The sequence below is a fragment of the Siniperca chuatsi genome, linkage group LG7 (genome assembly GCF_020085105.1).
Source record: "Siniperca chuatsi isolate FFG_IHB_CAS linkage group LG7, ASM2008510v1, whole genome shotgun sequence".
Taxonomy (NCBI): domain Eukaryota; kingdom Metazoa; phylum Chordata; class Actinopteri; order Centrarchiformes; family Sinipercidae; genus Siniperca; species Siniperca chuatsi.
In genome coordinates this window covers 16,156,049-16,177,446 of record NC_058048.1, presented here as the reverse complement: position 1 = coordinate 16,177,446, position 21,398 = coordinate 16,156,049, and the positions used below count along the sequence as shown (strand labels likewise).

Sequence of the window (21,398 nt, the reverse complement as noted above, 5' to 3'; positions counted from 1 at the left end):
GTAGTACAAAATTATATCTAATCAGCAGTATATTTCCTAATAATATATAGTCCCCAGCGTGTTACTTTAGACACATATTTCCTTTATTAACATATAGGACAAACAATTTGGGATTGTACAAGTTCAGGTAAGCCAATTAAAACAAGGCACATTAGCAACATTAACATCTTAAGTCTGAGAACATACTGTAGAGCAAAAGATATCATAGTCAGCAGGTGTATAATAGGGAAAGAAAGATTTTAAAAAGTAAATTATATGTATGAAATGATAAATAAAAACAGATAAATAAAGAACAAACAAATATATAAATATGGGTGCTAGAAGTTATATGTCACTCATGACAACAAATCAACAGTCAACAAATAGCTGTTCTAATTAAGGATTCACTGCCTAAATGTTAGTACGGATGATTGTGAAATTCAAGTCGACAAAACACACTCAGATTATATTCCTAGGGAATAAACACATTCAAATTGATTAGCGTGGTCCATTTTGGGGGCTGTTAACGTGCTAAAATGTGGAAATTCGGGCAAAAAGGTAAAAACAACAACAACGTGGAACTCTACCGGTCCACCTTAAAATGTGACGTCTTCATAGAGCCCCGCCTCCTGTGAGAAGAACGGAAGTAGATGGAAACAGGCAGGCCAGACAGCAAAAATACGTCTGTCGCTGGGGAGACAAACACCAATAAAATATTCGACCCTGGTGTTTGTTCTTTAATTTGAAAGTCCGAATGGTGTGGAAGTAAAAAATACATCAACATGGTACACATCTGGGAGCATCTCTCGCCGACTCCGAAACTACGGGTGTCACTTTTCGCCTTTCTTCTCTTTCTTGTTGTCTCCCTTGGTGACGCCAGCCTGCACCGGACACGAAGAGTCAGCCACTCGACGGAGGAAACGGTAGAGACTTACAACAAATACTACAATTATGTTGACCTAACCGGGCTTTTACAGTCCTTAGCCCAGAAATACCCTCACATAGCCAACCTGTCGAGCATAGGTCAGTCTGTGGAGGGCAGGGAGCTCTGGGTGATGCGGATCACCAACGAACCCAAAATAGACACACCGGGGAAACCCAAATTTAAATACGTTGGGAATATGCACGGCGACGAAACCGTGTCCAGGCAGGTGTTGGTGTACCTTGTGGAGTACCTACTGGCTCAATATGGGGTGGATCCGCGTATTAATGAGCTGGTGAACACCACGGATATTTACATCATGCCCAGCATGAACCCTGACGGCTTTGAGAAGTCCAGAGAGGGGGACTGCAGCGGCGACAACGGGGGTCGAAATAATGCCCAAAATAAAGACCTCAACAGAAGCTTTCCTGACCAGTATGATGGGACGAGTGTCAATCCAGATAATATCCCCGAGGTCATGGCTGTGATCAGATGGATCAAGGAGAAAAAGTGAGTCTCCCACTTCTATGAAACCCACAAACACAGACTCCTCAGAGCCCCAGCACACATAATCCAGTTGTTTGAGGTCGTGTTGCCCCGAGCACAGGTTGGAATGGCTTCTGTAAACTTCATTGATCTCTAACACTTTTTGGTCAAAGTGTATCTCACAGTGGAGGATTTGGCAACACACATTCCTGTCAGTGAGCAACTCAATTCTTTGTCTCCTTTAAGACCTCAGGGGGTAGCAGGTGTGACTCATAATAAAGTCAAGAAGTAGTGCTCTGTGACACCATGGTGTGTAAGACTGAGGTTCACTTGGGAGTAGAGCTGAAACCACTAGCTTTATTGATTAGTCAACTGACAGAAAATTAACCTGCAACTATTTTGATAATCTATTAATTGTCACTTTACAAGCAAAAATGCCAACGAATGTGACAAGTTTGATTTATTTGATAGTATCTGTGGGCTCTACACTGCTAGTCGGTCAAAACAAGCAATTTCAAGACATCATCTTGGGCTTCAGGAAGTCGTGGTGGACATTTTTCACCATTTTCTAACATTTTATAGACCAAACGATTAATAGATTAATAAAAAAAAGGCCTGGTAGCTGAATACTTAGAGCACATACCAAATAAATGATTAACCATTCTCTCTTCCCTTGTTTCCTATCTGCCTCTATGATATCAGCTATCTAATAAAGCCATAAATGCCAAAACAAGTAATATTGTCAGATTAATCCATAATGAAAATAATGGTTAGCTGCAGCCCTAATTTGGAGAGGGACATTTTTTTTTTGTCAATGAGTAACGTCCCACTTAGTTTCCTGTATTAGGGCCTCAGGGGATAACACGTGTGACTCATAATAAAGTCAGCAAGAACTGCTGTGTAAGACTGAGGTTGACTTGGAAGACTAGACGTCAACCTTGCATGCACACAAATGTTCATCCAGTTAAAGTGGCCCTGCCAGCTCCAGGGCTGCCATGCAAAAAGGGATTTTCCCTTTAAGCAGCATCACATTTCATTACAAAATTTGTTTCTGTGAAATTTTGCTACAGCGAAATTCTTTCTTCATAACTTCTTAAATGACAGGATCAAATTTTTTTCAGCTTTATCTTTATAGAATACTCACATGCCCATAAGTACGATGAAAGAGTTATTGTTTGCTGTCCATACTGACCCTGAAGAGGTCCCTAAAGCGACTCCAATGTAAGAGATGAGGGACAGAATCCACGGTCCTCATTTTGTGCAAAAAGGCATTCGGGCTCGTATGAGTTTCTGCAGTCTGAGTTAGACAAATCAAGTGGGTATCTATCTCCCAAATTTACAATGTATTTAGTGCCAAATTCCCTCTTTGCTTCACGGCCAGTTTGGACAGGAGAAACGACAGCAACAAATAATAGTTCATTTACATACGGGCATGTGAGTATTGTTTTAAGACAGACTTGAGCCTATCCTTTAAGGCTGCTTCTAAAATGTGCCATTGTCTCTCCAGATTCGTGCTGTCAGGGAACCTGCATGGCGGCACTGTGGTTGCCAGTTACCCTTTTGATGACTCAGCCTCCCACCAGCGGCAGGGCCACTACAGCCAGTCAGAGGACGACAGTCTGTTTCGCTACTTAGCCCTGGTGTATTCCCAGCACCACTCTATGATGAGGACTGGTCAGCCGAACTGTCCCGATGCCATGGATGAAACTTTTAAAGATGGCATCACCAATGGGGCGCAGTGGTATGACGTACCTGGTAAGATGATACATTTTTCATTGTTTTTAACGCGTAGTTTAGTGACTGAGAACTAGTGCAGACTGAGAAAATTATTGTAGTTGGGAGGTGAGGATATCCAGCCCCCAGAGTTCAGCTCTGGGGGTCACATCCTGTATATATTGATGTATAAGAGGATGGTTTGTTCCAGTCATTGTTCTCTCATTTGCTGCAAGTTTTATATTTGTTGTGGACAGCAGGCAAGTAAAATCCCTGTTAAAAGTATTTGTAGTGACAGTCTAACCTATGTTGCTGTCTAACCTACAGTCTAACCTATGTCTCCCCATCTGAAAGCCAAGAATGTGACTTCTTATTGTTGGAGTGTTAGCAGCATAATATGTTGGTTTGTACAAGTGGTATGTACAAGCTACAGTCTGTTTGAGGAGATTTAGGAACACGTTATCACAATTTCCTTAGCTCTTGGTGTAGCACAGTTATTGTCATGGCAAGGTTTTTTCCCCACTGCAGGTGACATGTAAAAAGTTTTTTCTGAGCTACATTCCTGAGAGCAACTTGAACAGGTTTGCTTAGCAAAGCTGCTTAGAGGCAGATTACAGTAGCATTATACTTTCATCTAATGAGCTCAGTTAAATGGCAATGTAGAATAGAATTTACTGAATCTTCATACTCCACATTGGTAATTGGTAATGACCCCAAAAATGATTTGTCTCATACATTTCCATCATTGAAGCACTGAATAGTGTGGCTTGGTTTTGGGTTTTCCAGGTGTCAAAATGCTGAAAAACAGTAAGCACTTAAGCTCAGAGTGCACTACTCATCGTGTTTAAAACCTATAATTACTGGAAGTGTTAGAGCAGTAGACAGGTATACCATGACAGCTCACTCTGGGCATGTTACTATTACTATTACAGCCTGTGGTCTGTTGGGTTAAATCTTCTTACAGATTTTTCTCCATCCAGAACTAGCACCTTGTTTGGTTTCATGTTATTCCTTACCTCACTTTTTCAAGTGTGTAGCTAGCTACTCCATTTTTTGCTCCCAAATTACAATTAGGTTATTAAAGTTCAGTTCAAAACTTGAATGATCAGTCAGGACAATATTTAAATCAGTTTATGAGTCCCTGTTTTTTAAGCATATAGTATGAGTGTAATTCTGAGTTTGTTGTGTTTATGAAGTGGCATTATGATGGTGATTGTATGTATGATGATTGTTTGGATCAAATGTTTGGGAGAAAACTACAGGCTGTAGGCAAAAGTAGTTAGTTTCCTGCTAATTTAATTTACCTGCATCATCACCCCAGATTTTGTAATGTATGTAGTGACACATAATTTCAGGATTCCTTAAATTATTCCTTAAAGTATTTGTTCCTCCTGCAGGTCAGCATTATGTCATTACATGTCACACTATCCGTAAACCAACAGAAGGAACTGGATCTGTAAATCATTGACAAAGCCTTGAGCACACACTCTGTGTAAATCTTGGCTTTAATTGTCATCAGAAACTAGAAGCACAGTGACAACTGAATGGTTGCCTTAGCTGAAGATTAACTATTTTTGTTGTTGCCGTTTCTCAACTAAAACAGCTAGTATTCAGGCAGAGAAGGTTCTGGCTGTAAGAGGAGCCAGTTATTAAAGCTCTTAGCAGCAACAATGTCCGTATCTCAAGATGAAGATAGACAGCAAAAAGTCTAAAACCGTTGAATGGCCAGTGCTTGTATCTGTCTGACATGTCTCTGTGGACAAAATGTCACTGCTAAAACTGGGCTAATGGCAGATGATGGAAATGGCCAGGACATTGTGTGACATAATGAGTGGCCTAGGCAAAGCGCCAGGACCAGGAGTCAGGAACAGGAGATTTTTTGTGTGGCAGTCACGGCTTGAAATAATAATTCAGCACAACATGATATCTTGACTCATAATCTTTTGACATAGTCTGTCCTCGGTCAGAGGACGTCCTTTACTTTTGGACTGTATTTTGGTTCATGTAACACTCAGCACATAACTAGGGCACTGTTTAAGATGTTTATGGGTCATTTGTTCAAAGCTGTAGGCCTAAATTATTGTAATCTAGTATGTGTTGAAAGCTACATGTCACTGCCTTTAGACATGCACAAGAACAAAGTTCAGAATATCATTTTACTGTATGGAAATACAGCTCTATTGCTGTGATAATATGAGGCCCTGGAAGTGCCTGTGAACGTTCAGACCTCCGAAAGCCATACTTTTATACTGCATCACTGTAAACTGCTGACAGTCATATGACAGTAATACTTTCTTAGATAGTTTTTCCTCCTGGATTATCATTTTAAATGGGATACATTTTTTTATTGCATTGTATCACCGAACCCCTAAAGTTATCCCAGATTATAAGCATCCTTACCCTACACAGCAAGTTCAACTACCAGCTCTGACTTTGGCTCCATTTCCTGACTAGTGGTTTCCTGCTAAGTTCAGGGTGTGTCACTAGATCCGGTACATAGACAGGATATTTAAGGTTGGGGCTGCCACAGTCTGTCTGGGTGTTTTGTCATGCTCAATCAGCGTATGAGAGGTGTTTACTTTAAGTGAATGGTACCTGATTCAATTTGAACTACTTAAAGTAACTTAGCACAGGATGACGCCTAATGTCTCGTGACCCGGAGAAAAGGGTTTTTATGTTGTTTGTCATGTCGTTGCAGCCAAGAATTAATTGTCTAACATTGTTTGCTTATCATTAGCAGGTGGGATTTTTTAAAGGCGTAGTTTGGTTTGGTTGGCATAGCACCCCCCTCCTGTCTCTGCTGCCACCACGGGGGGTAAAACCTCTAATGAATTACCCCTAGACATCTCTACACACCACCACCATCTTCAAAATAAGCTCAGAGGGCATGGTCCCTATTGTCCTGTGCGAATGTTTGTACCCATCAGTTTAGTACTGATGGATTACCCTGATGGATGCCCCTCCTGTATTTATGTATTTATTAAAAATTAAGCTGTTCTGTCAGACCAATGCGGAATGGGCAACTAAAAACATGTCTGAAACTTGTCCGGTGAGTCGTTGAGAGTTTATCATGCCTTCTGAAGTTGCCCTTTACAGTTTCCAGTGAAAGACCTGGCAGCCAGTCGCCAAGTTTCAGACAGCCGAACAGCTGTCGGTTGACCGGGATGACTCAGAAGAACTTGTGTTTGTGGTGTATATTTTGGGACGCCTGCTCTCAGAGCCAAGGCGTGTACCACATCACAGACAGCAGCTTTTCTCTTTAGCTTGTAATAGATGCATTGCCATTTTCTTTACTGCATTTCCTCCTGTTTCCAAAGTCAGTTAGTAATATGACTTTCAGGAGGATGCCATCATAAGGCAAGCAGGTCAAATTGTTTTAAAATGGGCAGACATATGAATGTCTGGCCATTTAACCAAATGATCAGTAGAAGCAGTAGAATTATCACACTTAAATTCTGTTCAGTGTACAGTGTAGTACAATAGAAAGGAATTTACTAAAATAGTGCTTGGACGTGTCTTTGTTGTGCATCACAGATAGCTAAAGCTTGTGTGCTAAGACCATCATTTATGTGGTGTGGTTAATGTCTTCCTCATTGAGACTGGTGGGAGGTTAGTTGCTTTGCTGAAGTTATTTGTTAGTGATTGGTGTGTGTGTTACAAAGTGACAAATGGTGTCTGTTTAATTGGGTTCCTGTGGCCACCCAGCAGGCAGTCATGGCAACCCTCCAGCCTGGGAGCCTCTGGCTGCCTGCTGTTGCTCTAGTGGGAAGGCCAGCCAGGCAGCCTGCCCTCCTGTGTGCCTCTCTGTTTGCCTTACTGCAGGGCTAGGTTGGCTGGCAAACTGCAGATGTCATGGCTTGTTGCCACATTAAACACTATCTTTAAACTGTGGCATTGAAGAGACAAAGACAGACTTAAGCCTTTCCAGACAGAGCTTCTTTTCTCTGTTAATCAGTTGGCCTAGCACTAGTTGGGGGTCAAATTTAGGAAAGCAGAGCATGTTTAAGAATTTACTTTATGATTACGTGTTGTACACATCAGTTTAATTCCCAGATTTAGACATATTTTTATATAAGATATGATTGAGTGTGTTATGTCATTTCTAGCATGATTGATTTATTACATTGCTGGCCTGCTATCTAGGAGGGATGCAAGACTACAACTACCTCTATGGAAACTGTCTGGAAATCACCATGGAGCTGAGCTGCTGCAAATATCCTCCTGCTGCAGAGCTCCATAAGGAATGGGATCTGAACAGGGAATCCCTACTAGCCTACATTGAAAAGGTAGAGCTTATAACTAATGATACATCAGCATTTATTGTAATGTACCTTCTGTTTTTTGTTTTTTTAAAAGGACAATGCCACAATCAAAGGCTGCCTGATACTTTTGGCGTGTCATTGCTCCAGTTCCTCAAGATGACCTTGGTATTTACAATACCGCTGTCTTCCAGGTCCATATAGGTGTTCGTGGCTATGTGAAAGAGGCCATCAATGGCACTGCTCTCCCCAATGTCAGCATTGTGGTGTTAGGCATTCGCCACAACCTGACCACAGGAAGCTATGGGGACTACTACCGCCTCCTACTCCCAGGAACATACAACATCACAGCTGTGGCCACGGGGTGAGTAATACCACTGAACTTCCTTCACATAGCCGGTTTTCAAAAACAGAGATTATGCATTAAAGGACAACACTTAAAAAAATCCCAAATAATAGTCAGGTTTGAAATTTAATTGCAATGACAGCCCAGCGAGCGGTGCGTTCATCGCTGCTTGTTGCCTGTTGATTGTTGCCAGATCACAGTGAATGACGCAACATTTATCTGGCTCTTTCAGACTATCAGAAAAATGCAGCTCAGTTTCCATGTCCAAGCCAGATTTACCCACAAGTCCTGCACTAAAGAAATGCATAACATCAGTTGCTTCCTCTTTAGAGTTACAGAGTAACTCTTTCTTACTGAAGTGAAGAAAAATGTGTTTCACAAGTTCATTGGTGAATGACTTCCTGGTAGACAGATTAAAAGGAAAATGCACTTGTGATGTTTTTGTTATGGCAAGTCCATTTGTTATAAGTCCTCACGCATGTGTTTTTTTTCTGCACACAGGTACACATCAATGACAGTCCACAGTGTCCAGGTCATGGAGGGCAAAGCCACAGAACTTAACTTTACATTGGCACCTGTGGTCAGTGAGGCTGCAGGTAGCTCCACTGTGACTACAGACTCAATGCAATCCACCAATGACACAAACATCTCTACCAGCGCTACCAACTCCACCCAGACCCAGGTGGTTCCTTCTGAGGGAAACAAGAACAGCCCTTCTTTGCTTCCTCCTGAACACCAGCCCATCCAGCCCCAGGAATTTCGTCACCACAACTACGCAGACATGGAGCTGTTCTTACGCAAGTACAGCAGCGAGTTCCCCTCTATTGTCCATCTTTACTCAGTTGGCCGCTCCGTGGAACACCGTGAGCTTTATGTGATGGTCATCTCAGACAACCCCACTGTCCATGAGCATGGTAAGTTTTAGATACTTGCTTAAAGGGATACTAAGGGATACTTCCTTTTGTTTACATGTCATGAAGACTTTGCCCTTTAAATGTTCTGAGTGGTAATGTGTGCATTCTAGAACCGTTGACATTATGTTAATGTTATGTATTTTTAGGAATTTTAACTCTGACTTACTTTTTTTGTTTCCATGTCAGGTGAGCCAGAGTTTAAGTATGTAGCCAACATGCATGGTAATGAAGTGGTGGGCAGAGAGTTATTGCTGAACCTCATCGAGTACCTGTGCCGTAACTATGGTACTGATCCAGAGGTCACTAAGTTGGTCAACAATACCCGCATTCACATCATGCCTTCTATGAACCCTGACGGATATGAGGTAGCCACTGAAGGTAAGAGGGGCACACATGGGCACACACTAAGAAGTTCTTACACAGGCAACAATAAAGTAACACTACCTGCACAGTTTGAAATTAAGACATGGCAGATATTTTTGGTATGCAGGTCAAACAGGTGTAGATATATTGCTTTGGGATACGTAAGGAATGTTAGTCAAGTGATCAAATTACTGTTCAAGTCCTGTAATGTTACACCTTTTCTCGAGTGTATGTTGCTAACTGCTATCAAATTTCCACTCGTAAAAGAAACAGGGCTTACAAAATGACCAGACCACATTCATATAAAGGGGAAATCACAAAGAAATCAGCAATATGCCATGTGTTCATTAAATGTTTATAGGTTTAGGACAATTAGCATTTTTCTTGAGTTAGTGTTATTTTTTGTATATTTATACATATCATCTCCTTACATACTGCAGACTTCACCTCATCGGCTGGTTGAAATGGCTTTAGTTGCACCATCTTGCTTCTGTGCACATTTTTAAAGTATGAGAACGTTTCACAGAGCACTTCCTCAATCCACCAATATCTTTTAGCCGATAGCTGCTGCTGATGTGGAACAGGAAGTGTAGAGGAGGTGGAGCTGAGTTTGTGTGCATCTTCAAGCAGGAACTGCTGTGGTTACAGATACATGTCGGTGACTCATCACTAGTACTTATTCCCTCACAGGTGATGTAAAGGGCTACAAAGGACGCAACAACAGCAACAATTTTGACCTGAACCGCAACTTCCCAGACCAGTTTACCAACATCACAGAGCCCAGACAGCCAGAGACTATAGCTGTGATGAACTGGCTGAAGAGCATCCCCTTCGTCCTCTCAGCCAACCTCCATGGAGGCACGGTCTTATTTTGAGCTTTTAGTGTCAAAGATTGTAGCCTTTCAGTGCCACAGCTATGTTTTTACACGTTTTATGTATTTTATTTATAAATAAGTTTTCTTAATTTATGAAATGTCAACCATTTTTGCATAGTCAAGTTTATTTTAACCTCAAATTCTGATGTTTTTTTTTTTTTTTTACTGGTTTACTCTGTCTTATCTTTGTGTTGTGGAATTTAGGTTCCTTGGTGGTCAACTACCCCTATGATGATGACAAAAAAGGGACAACTCAGTATAGCCAGTCACCTGATGACAAAGTCTTTCAGCAGGTGTCTAGAGCCTTCTCACAGGTAACTGGACACTGTTGCTGTTGGATCTGTTTCAGGCTGCTTGTGGTTTCATGTTGTAATTGAAAACAAAATGTGTAGTTGGGGTTGGACTGATAAAAGCCACCGACTTTTTGTGAAATCTGTGGAGAGATAAGGTTTGAAAACTTGATAACAACAGTACTCATTGTTGAGTTCTCACTTGTGTGTGATGTGTGTGCAGGAGAACCCCCTGATGCACAATGGACACCCTTGTGAAGACCTGTACCCTGGTGAATATTTTGAGGATGGCATCACCAATGGTGCCAACTGGTACAATGTTCCTGGTATGCCTACATCTCTCATCCTCCTTTGTTGCTCTCCACATTAATTTTTTTTCACAGGAGATCAGCCAAAGCATCCTTTTATAGTTAAGATTTTTAGTTTATTCATATAATCTGGAAAAGTTGTTTATTTGTAGAAAATAAGCTTTACCCACACCTCTTTGGCCAAATGTAAACTTCTCTTTTATAGCCTCAAAATACACAGAGGATTGATATTTCTGTTTAGTCAGTTGGTTTGTCTGCAAAATGTGTATTCAGTAAAAAACAGTCAAATCAAACCAATCAATCAAAATTAAGCTACTGTAGTTGTAGGCTTCAGTGTGACTCAGTGTGATCACGAAATTGAATTAAAGTCACCCCGTGTTGAATATGAATGGGTCTGACTTGATGACAGTGTGTTGAAAGCAACAGAAAGACTGCACCCCCTTTCACTGGGATTGTCTAATATTTCTACAAAGAAAGACTTATACTATCATAGATGCTAGAATCACATAAACCTTTGACACATTGTGGTTGTTTTTTGTAAAAACCTTTTTCTCCAGGTGGCATGCAGGACTGGAACTACTTAAACACTAACTGTTTTGAGGTGACCATCGAGCTGGGCTGTGTGAAGTACCCCATGGCCAAGGACCTGCCCAAATACTGGGAACAAAACCAACGAGCCTTGCTTCAGTTTATGCATCAGGTAATAAACACAAATCTTAACATTACCCTGCACTTTATTCTCACTTTGCTCAATTTTGCATCTACTCATGTTTGTGGTTATGTGTCTCTGTAGGTCCACAATGGAGTAAAGGGCACAGTCTCTGACATAAGCGATGGTACAGGAATTCCCAATGCCACCATTAGTGTGGAGGCGATAGACCACAACATCACCACGGCTCGTACTGGAGACTACTGGAGACTGCTGGCCCCTGGGACTTACTCTATCACTGCCACCGCCCATGGGTGAGATTTGGATTTCAACAGAGAATTTACTATGACACTTCTATATATTTCTGTGCTGTTATTTCCCCTTATTTCCAGTGCTATTAACTTTAATTAACTTTCCCTGTTGTGCAGATATAAACCTGTGAGTACCTACGCCACAGTCTCAGAGGATGGAGTAGAGGTGGTGGACTTCAGACTGAAACGTATACACTCAGACCCTAATGGCCAATCTCTCGAGGGCCCCCAACCCACACAGAATCCATCTGAGAAGGAGTTCCAGAGCTTAATCAAGGACCTCTCTCTAGGCCAGGGTTTGGAGCAGCTAGTCAGGAGCACAGCCACTGAAAACAGCTTCCGTTACCGACGTTACAACGAGCTGTCCGGCTTCATGAGAGGCCTCACACTTAACTTTCCCAAAATTACGTCTTTACGCAGGTAGGCAGGCTTTATCTTCCCCGGGCCCTGTATCTGAACCAGCCTATATTATTTCCTTTTAAGGATACATAAATGTTTGATGTCCCACCTCTGTACCTCTCATCCTCTGTGTGCCAAAAATCAATGCTGTTTGTCCACATTTATGCTGTCCATATCTTCTCTGTATTTTATAACATCAGTTACTTTTATTATAATACTGACCTATATTCTGGTTTCTTCTCTTCTGTGTCCAGTTTGGGCCAAAGTGTAGAGTTTCGAACCATTCGGGCTCTGGAAATCTCCAACAAACCAGGGGAAGCTGAACCGTCTGAGCCCAAGATCCGCTTTGTAGCAGGGATCCATGGTAATGCCCCAGTGGGCACAGAGCTGCTGTTAGAGTTTGCTGCCTTCCTGTGTATCAACTATGGCAAGAACCCAGCCATCACCAGGGTGAGTGCACCCCCTCAGGAAATATAGTGTTTGATAGCCTGGACTGTATATGTATCAACTGTGTTCAGCATGTATTAACTTAAACCTTTTAAAAAGTAGTACTCATAGGAATACACAAAATTCTTTGTTCGATCTTGGAGAAATCCCCACTCTTTTCATATCTGGGATTGGGTTCAGTCTGTACTGTAATTTCGTCTTGACTGGAAAGAATCAGTCCCAGTTAATACAGTATATGGGTCAGCAATGTCTGTAATTGTTCCTTCTCCATTTCCCTCCCCTAGCTGATCAATGAGACCCGGATTGTCATCGTACCCTCTATCAACCCAGATGGACGAGAACAGGCTATCGAGAAGCAGTGCACCTCCACCCAGGGCTTGAGCAATGTTCATGGGAAGGATCTGGACACAGATTTCTTTGGTCAGTTGTATGGATTTGTGTGTGTGCAATTGAAATGAGAGACAGAGACAATCTACTTATTCAGTCTACAATTGTCAAAGATTTGTTGTGAATATAACAAATAAATGTCATTGCTTGTACAAACACTTGTCTTAAAAAGCTGAGCATGCTCTAACAACTTCACTTCCTGTCCACCATCTGCTTTCCTCTTTTAGGCAATGCGTCACAGCGTGTGGTGGAGGCCCAACCAGAGACCAGAGCGATGATGGACTTGATTATGGACAAGAGCTTCACTCTATCTGTAGCCCTCGATGGAGGCTCCCTTGTTGCTACCTACCCTTATGACAAGCCTGTCCAGACTGGTAACACCACTATGCAGAAAACTGCTTTTTGTCAAAAAGAGTAAAGAATCTGCCTTGTTAGGTTATATGATATAAGATTTTAAAAATAGTTTAGTGTTTGAAATTTAGCAACTTTTAAGATTGCACACATTTAAGATCGCCCCCTTTAGGGACAGTTTCCAAGGATGGTGATTTGTGTTGGTTAGTTGGCCCATCTGGCCATACATCCAGCATCCAGAGCAAATTATCTTAAAAACGTGTGGCCAGATTGCTGCAACTACTATTGATAAGACTGTAAGATCAGTTACAGTAAATAGTCGCTTTTCTTCACACAACGGCTGGGTGCCACAAGTGGGGCTTTAAACTTTGCTTTGTTTTTGTCACATAAAATGCAGTCACAGCACTATTGTTCATTTCCTCACAGCCTACAGATCGACTTCACATGCTTTTCATTCGAAGTTATAAACATACATTATATAACAGCAATTTGCTGAGTAGGACAAATGATACACCATCTCTACACTGGTTGCTGTACACTACTTAATGGGACTAAGTTTGGCTATGTGGTTTTATTTAAGCTTTTTTTTTCAGTTGAGAATGAGGGCACATTGAAGTACTTGGCAAGTGTTTATGCCAATAACCACCCCAAGATGCACCTCGGGGACACTGGATGTTCAAATAATGGGCAGAGTATGTCATTTAAGTACTATAAATAATTTCTGTCATCATGTTGGTATTGAATATGAGTCATTAATAAGATGATAGTTGTCAATAGCTAATGGAACATTTCTGTTACTCAGTGGGCAACATTCCAGATGGAGTTATGAGGGCAGCAGAGAGACAAAGTCACATGGGGAGCATGAAGGTAAGACTCTACAACCCAGTGTCTGTGTTAGCAGTTAAGATGTCCTCCATGCTGCCACTGCATAATATTTTATCAAGGTATGATCTGAAATGAGAAATCACTCTTGATTTTTCAGTGGAGATGGGCTGTTTTGCAAAATGTTTATGTATTCGCAGCTTGCTAAACAGTTTTGAAATCCTGAATGTTAGTTATGTCATGTCAAATGAGAAGTAAAACAAAACCAAAAATGGAGATTTCTGATGTCATCGTGTGTCTACGTGTCCTCCCAGGACTTCAGTATGGACTTTGGCCACTGTCCAGAAATCACAGTGTATACTGGCTGCTGTGTGTTCCCTCCTGTTGAACAGCTGGCCACACTCTGGGCTGAGAACAAGAAGGCTCTCCTCAGCATGTTGGTGGAGGTACGATGCAAGATTTTATCAGCACATTTGAGACGTTTAATGGACTTGTTTAACATTGCTACATATAGATTTTTAACAATTGTATGACTTGTACACCTTTTGTAAGTATGGAAACGTGAAATTAGTGAGTGCTCTAGCTAAACAGGTATTTTAAAGACATAATTCTAATATTATATATACTCATACACACTCCTCAAATCAAACTATTTAAGATGATAATTTTTCCCATCATCATACAGCCTTAATTTTCTTTCCATTTCTACCCCATCCAGGTCCATAAAGGGGTGCGTGGCGTGGTGAGGGACAAGAGTGGAAAGCCTATTGTTGGGGCGATCATTGTACTGAATGGGGGAGTGAGAGTCTTTACTACAGAGGGCGGCTACTTCCATGCACTGCTGGCTCCTGGCAACCACAACATTGAAGCTGTTGCGGATGGCTACCAGCAACAACGTCAAGAGGTACAGTTATATACATTCCATGTATTATGTTGGCTAGGAATGTACTAGCTTTCATGAAGATGGCCATGATGGGATAACACTCGACAAGTAAATCTAAGTTATAGTGTCTAATTTATATTTTCCGTTATGATCGTTTGAAGTGCATACAAAAATGGAGATTTTTTAAAATATCTTAAAATTGAAATGACATTTTCCTCATTCTTTAAAAAAATAAATCCAAACTGGGCCATTAAAAACGTTTATATCATGCCATGAAAATTTTCAAGATGTGACACAAAAAGCATTTGTCGGGGATGATAATGGTGAGTAAAATAAGAGGCTGACAATGTCTGGTTTGGACTATTGATTTTTATGAAAATGTTGTAAAGCAGAAATCAGCTGTGCCCTGGTTGCAACCACATGTGCTCTGTTGAACAGGTGGTAATCATACATACACACATACATACATATATACACACACACATATTGTACGCTACATTATTTTAGTCCTTGACAAGCTTTCAAAAAATAAATTGATATGCTGAGCACTTGGACTTTTAAAAATGCAGCATCACAGATTGCATAATTTGACTTTGTTAAACTGTTTATAAAGAGGAGCTTCATTGCAATGTCAAACATTTGACATCAATTTTTTTTTTTCAATGAACATTTGAAATATACGTTGAGCTTCTACAAGGAAAATGAAAATTATCTAAATGAAGTATCAAGAGACAAAAAACCCTCCAGCACACTCATGTCATAGAAAGTCCTTCGGAGAATATTACTGTGGTTCCCCATTACTGTCTATGTCTATAAAAGGTGTAGGGCGGAGCACACAAAATCTCTCCATCACCTCCACCTTTCCATTTGGCTGCTCTGAAATTTGAAGCGTGGGGTAGACCAGCTCTTTAAACAGATGTTCCTTAATGTTACGCCCCAGCTCCAGACTGTAGGCTGTGAGCTCCCCGCAAGGACTAAAGAGCAGGGGATCCACCACTGAATGATACGTCTGCTGGTACTCTGGTACTGTGAAGCCGTGGATCATCAGAGGTCCCGGCTGACTAGTTGACACGCTGCTGCAGGTCCTCTCTTCAGGAGCGAGGGCTCCGTCGCTGTGGGGCAGTTTGAGATCTGGAAGAACAGCAGCATTCCTTATATACCTGTCATCCAGGGGGTTCTGGGGTTCTGCTTCACTCTGCTCACACACAAGGTCCAGATCATAACTTGGGGCCAACATGTATTTCCTCTCTTTAATAGTCTCTCCATATTTCTTAGGACATCGAATACTCCGCCTTAGACTATAGGGACGCATTTCATTCCTCTGGAAATTAAAGTGACATTAGTTTCAGTGGATTCAGATATCTCTGTAGGTTTTTAGGTGTCTTGCTGTCAGAAAACAGCCAGCAAACCATAACGATAATAAAAAAGGAAAGAAATTAGGTGGTGCACTTACTCTTTAGCAATAACTCTTTGGGTGTATGTTCAGACCACATTACTGAATCAGGTCTGAAACCACATGGTTTGAAATCCTTGTTTTTCAAGCTGTGAGTCTAGTTTCCCCATTTTTTTAAAAGTGCCCTTAAATAATACACTGAATAAATGAGACACTTCCCTTACTATGGAGACAAGTCAAGCAAGTTACAAAAAGTGAATTCTGAGATTCTTGTAATTTACCTCTAAGAAGATAGCTGAGTCATTTTGGATTTGCTCAAATCCTATTTTAGACATGCAAGACAACCTGCACCAGATTATACTGAGCAGTCACACCTGCAAATGAGGCTTGTCGATTAGGCAATTAACAACCCCACTTCTGTAGCAGACAGCTAAATGCCTTTTACCTCCATCTGAAGAAATGGCCAGGATGGATAAGAAGATGTGGTAGAGCAACTACAAACTTTAATTATTTCAATTTCACATGTCACCAACACACGCTTATGTACTTTTCAAGTCAGCAAGTGTTTGTGATTCTAGAAACACGTATTTTTAAGAACGTTGATTAACATTGCTGCAGCTTTTAAGATGTGTTACCTTGACTGTAGCAGTTTGTAGTTTATATTCAGATGCTACCACTCCCAAATGTACTATTATTATGAATGTTGCTGTTATGCTGTAAATAATCATCCCAACATTAATGAAATCTGACCATGCTTCAGGAAGGCTCAGAGGCTTACTGAAGATGTTTTGCTGTGTTGCAGGTGGTGGTATCTTCCTATGAAGCTGCTAGCTCCATCATCATTGAGTTTGACATGGACAACAGTATCTTTGGCCTGCCCAGAGAGTTTGTGGTGGCCAGTGCAGGTAAGCATTTCTATGAAAAGGCCTTTTGTAACCAGTGTTGACTATATGCATTATGTGACCTGTCCACATAAAAATAAAGCCTGTGTCATATATCATTTTGTATTTTGGCTATTGTGATGTGCTAAAATGGTATTCCAACCTGTAGTTTCATGTTGATGTTTTTATTTAATGTTGCTAAAAACCTTTTAACAGTTACCATGCTCTGTAGCTCTTATGAAACAACTCTTGCTAGTGATAAAAGTCTAAGAATCAAAAAGTTCTCCTCTTAAATGGTTTTTGACTCCATCTCATATGTTAGTGTTGTGATCTTTGACACACTAAATAAATGCCTCCACCTTTTGTGAAATACTTGTAAACCAAGAGTTTTGACTATAAAAAAATTAGTTGACACTGAAGTCAGTGTCTTCCCACAGTGTCTTCCCACGGGATCTTTGTCATTGACACTTGAGGAGTACAATCTTATGTTTAGTGTGCTTAATCATCAAAACGAAAGAATTTGATTACTCCGTTGTTAGATGTGTGATGGAATATTTTAATGTTCTCCCAGCTATAAACTGTGTGTACGCAGACATGCTGAGTTGTGTATTTCTCTTCCTCCTTGCAGCAGCCTCCATGACAGCATTGGTGGTGACAGCATGCATCATCTGGTGTGTGTGCGCAGCCAAGTCCAATCGTCAAAAAGATGGCTTCCACCGTTTGCGGCAGCACCGAGATGATTATGACGATGAGATCCGGCTCACCTCTATGGGCTCCAAGAAGTCGCTGCTTGCCCACGAGTTTCAGGACGAGAGTGAAAGCGATGAGGAGACACTGTATCACAACAAAATCTGAGAACCGTTGCACTAATTTGGCTGTTGGCTCAATATTTTATTTTGATCTCCCCCTTTAATTTAATCCCTGTCCAACAAGAAACAGGTTGAACTCTAGGCAGCATCTCTGTCCCTCTTCATGACAGAGATATGAGAGGGATAAAGACACTTTGTTCTGTTGTTATACCAACAAGCTCTGAGGGCTCACTCACAGTCACTCTGTCAGTAGTGCTACTAAATTAATACTTAAAGAACATCCTGCTGGTCCTGGACTGAAGGGTTGGCTTTTTTTACTCCATCTCTACCTGACTGGATCGGGACAAGAAGACAAAAAGAAGGTGATTTAAAAAGAGGGAGAGAGAAATAAAGGTTTGGTCCACTGTGGACCTTATCCGTCCAGGTTTTGAGTTCCACAGCTTTTTAATTTCCGAGCCACGCAAGAGCGCTCCTTCAGACTACTTACTACCTGTCCTGCCCGGCTGAGGGATTCCAGCCGATAAGTCCAAATAAACTCTTGTTTAGTGGATGTGTAATGAACTCTGGATGGATGTGCTTAATCTCACACAATCACCCCACTGATATCATGCATTTCTTTCAATACTGCTTTGACCTAGGAAATTAGAAATTATATCTGTTTCTTTTATCCAAGACAGCATTGCCACATTGAAGTGTCCGGGCCTTCGGGAGACTGAATCCAATACTGTGCCTTGGCTTCTGTAAAGTTTACAGTCCATTCGGGCTGTAGCATGTGACAGAAAGCAGCAACATAGTGAATAGCTTATACTTGGTCCGTGCTGGAATTTGATCCATCCTATACTCAGGTGGTAGGAAAAGAGAGAAGTTATGATTAAAGGACTGCTGTATTCCAATGTTGCACTGTTTCTGCACAGATGACTCTAGGCTGGCCGGCCTGGGTTCAGTAGTTTTGTATTTTTCCAGTGAGTCAATGGTGTGGCCAAAATCATAATAGGAGCGAGCTTCTCAAAAGCTTTCAAGCATCAAGGCGAATCTGTTACCAATGAAATGCTTGAATGAAAACCTTCCCAGTAAGTGCAGGGTGCTCTAATGAATGCATGGAGGCCACTTGCATTAAATGGAAGGCAAGGATTGTCTCATATCATTGGTCAGGGGAAAAAACTATGAATCTCTAAATATGTAATCATAAGAATGTATCTGTTGTTTTTCCCTTTTTTGTTTTAACTATAGGTTTGTTGTTGGACAATTCCAAACTGTCTGTACATGGAAAGTTACTGCTGACTTTCACGCATGTCGCATTGAGCCTGCGCCCTGTTTTTGATCAAGGATGTGCATTCTCATCCATGTCTATAATTTCACACAATAAGGAATATCAGTTCTGTTTTCAATTCAATATGTTTGTATTTATTCCCCCACTAAACAATGCTTTGGAATGCAAAAGTCATACCAGGTTTGTCCGTCCATTTATAATCACTGTCTACAAATCAACATCAGACCTACCCATTCTACATGATTTAAAGGTCCGGTGCAAAGAAATTCTTATTTTCCAAACTTATTTTAAAACAAAGGGCATATAGATCATAATCCATTCGACTGTGAGATGTGGTTGAAAGCTTCGAAAAAGCTAGTAAAGGGACCTTTGAGTTGAGACTTTTGTGACACAAAAGTTACTCCGTATGCACCTGCCATTGTGGTGTAAATTTGACATTTGAGGTTTAATATGCAGTATGCAGATACTCATCGTCCTTCAGCCAGTTGCCAAGGACAATGAAAAAGAGGCTACTAACAGATTGCTTTAGTGGCTGTAAAGAGCAACGTAGTCAAGTGTGAATGAAATGATAATGCAGTAATTCTCTCCTATATTAAAGAAGCTCATTAGTCATTGGGTGCAAATCAAGGGAGCAGGTTGGTGTGCAGACATCCAAGTAAAGTGGAGAGTTATTAGAAGAAGAAAAAGCGAGACCTCTGTGTTGGTAATTCTGTGCCGAAATGTCCAACATGGCATAGAATTCAACTTTAAGCATCTTCTAGCAAATCAGATTAACTGCCAAAAACCAAAATTGTGGTTTCCTTTACACCAGAAATCCATGTGTAACCATTCGTAATGGAATTAAAATTGTTGCCCTGGATCATTAAAATCAGGTCCTAAATTGGGAATTCAATGCATGTTTTTAATCGCATACAAATACGCACTTGTTCACTAAGGAATTTGCCTTCCAGTTACTTTGAGAAGAGATTATTTCCTTCTTTAAACAAATGCAGCTGTCATCAGTGAAGTTAAACCTGATATCTGTGTAGAGAGACGGTTTTGTATATTATGTTTTCTTCCTCATACTGTATCTGTGAATGTGTGCGTATGAATTTTTGAAAGTTGAGCGTGTGTCAGTCACACAGTGTTGGTGAGAAGATTTTATATGAACTGGAATCAACTGTAAATGTTTGCCAATTGTGATTCATGTTAACCTTGAACACACTCAACAAAAAATTTCATAAGAACCTCTGTGTGACATGCACAAAAACTCATGAAACACAATGAAATAAAGCATCTCACAACATCTTTCTTGCTTTTGTGTTGCATTGTTATTTTTTTTGACACTTCTTTGAAACATTGTTTAGCAGTGATGAATAAAAAATGTAATCCTTGGAACAGAATTCACACACAATGAACAATAACGTAATTATGATTAAAGAATGGACTTTACTAACTTTAAAAAGAATATATAATTCTTAATCAGCTGAAGAAAATGGTGCACCCTTTTCTTGTCTTGTGTGTGTGATGTTTGAGGCACCAAATATGTAGTGGCCTAAAGCTGGACCGTTTCGATACCGGGGGATCATCAATCTGCAATGTTACCTTTTTTTTTTTAGATTTTCCATTTTCCTTTGTTACAGCAATAGCAGTTGACATAAAGTAGACGATGAAGAGACCTGTCCAACATGTATGTTTTGCAGAGTGTCTGTTTTATTTCTTTCTTTCTAAATATCTGTTATTTGTCTACCTGATGTGGCTTTGTAGTCCGAATATCCTCTTAAATACCCTGCGTATTGCTTATTGAATTAATTTTGTCCACTACTTCTTGTTATTTTTAATAACTGGAGCATATGGGGAGATCGGGGGACCGCTATGGCTCAGAAGGTCAAACAGGTCATCATTTAATTGCATGGCTGGTGGTTCAATCCCTGACTCCTCCTTTCTACATGTCAAAGTGTCCTTGAGCAAGACACTGAACTGCACCTGATGGACAATGTGTGAGTGTGTATGCGTGTGGGTGAAAGAGAGACATTGCAAAGCCTTTTGTGCCTTATGATGGTTGAAAAGTCTCAAGCACTGAAAGTATAGTTTTGTTCCTTTTTTTCAGAAAAAAAGTATTGATATTATAAGTGCAGTTTATTTACCACAGTCAGAGTGATATAATGAGTTCTTGATTTTGTCATTATTTTAGCAACTGAAAAGAAAGAGGCCCCACTAGGAAGGCCTGGTGCATAGATTAAAAATCTCACAAGTAAAACAAAAGTTAACATACTGTAAAACACCAAGGTTATTTCGGCTTGAAACATTTTAACATCCTGTTAGCATTCATGAACGAAATGTTGATGTTGTTAAAATATTA

General features: G+C 40.6%; 1 protein-coding gene across 1 annotated transcript; it reads left to right on the top strand.

The window, feature by feature from the left end:
- The first annotated feature begins 299 nt into the window (after positions 1-299).
- Positions 300-20,344, top strand: cpda (carboxypeptidase D, a). Its single transcript, XM_044202399.1, has 21 exons — positions 300-1,411; positions 2,895-3,142; positions 7,244-7,386; positions 7,554-7,723; positions 8,207-8,619; positions 8,806-8,997; positions 9,673-9,840; positions 10,062-10,171; positions 10,371-10,473; positions 11,013-11,155; positions 11,249-11,418; positions 11,533-11,835; positions 12,069-12,264; positions 12,546-12,681; positions 12,876-13,022; positions 13,593-13,691; positions 13,802-13,866; positions 14,136-14,267; positions 14,540-14,725; positions 16,900-17,002; positions 17,607-20,344. The coding sequence occupies exons 1-21, from the start codon at positions 762-764 to the stop codon at positions 17,831-17,833; spliced, it is 4,104 nt and encodes a 1,367-aa protein (XP_044058334.1). The 5' UTR covers positions 300-761; the 3' UTR covers positions 17,834-20,344.
- Positions 20,345-21,398: the final 1,054 nt, after the last annotated feature.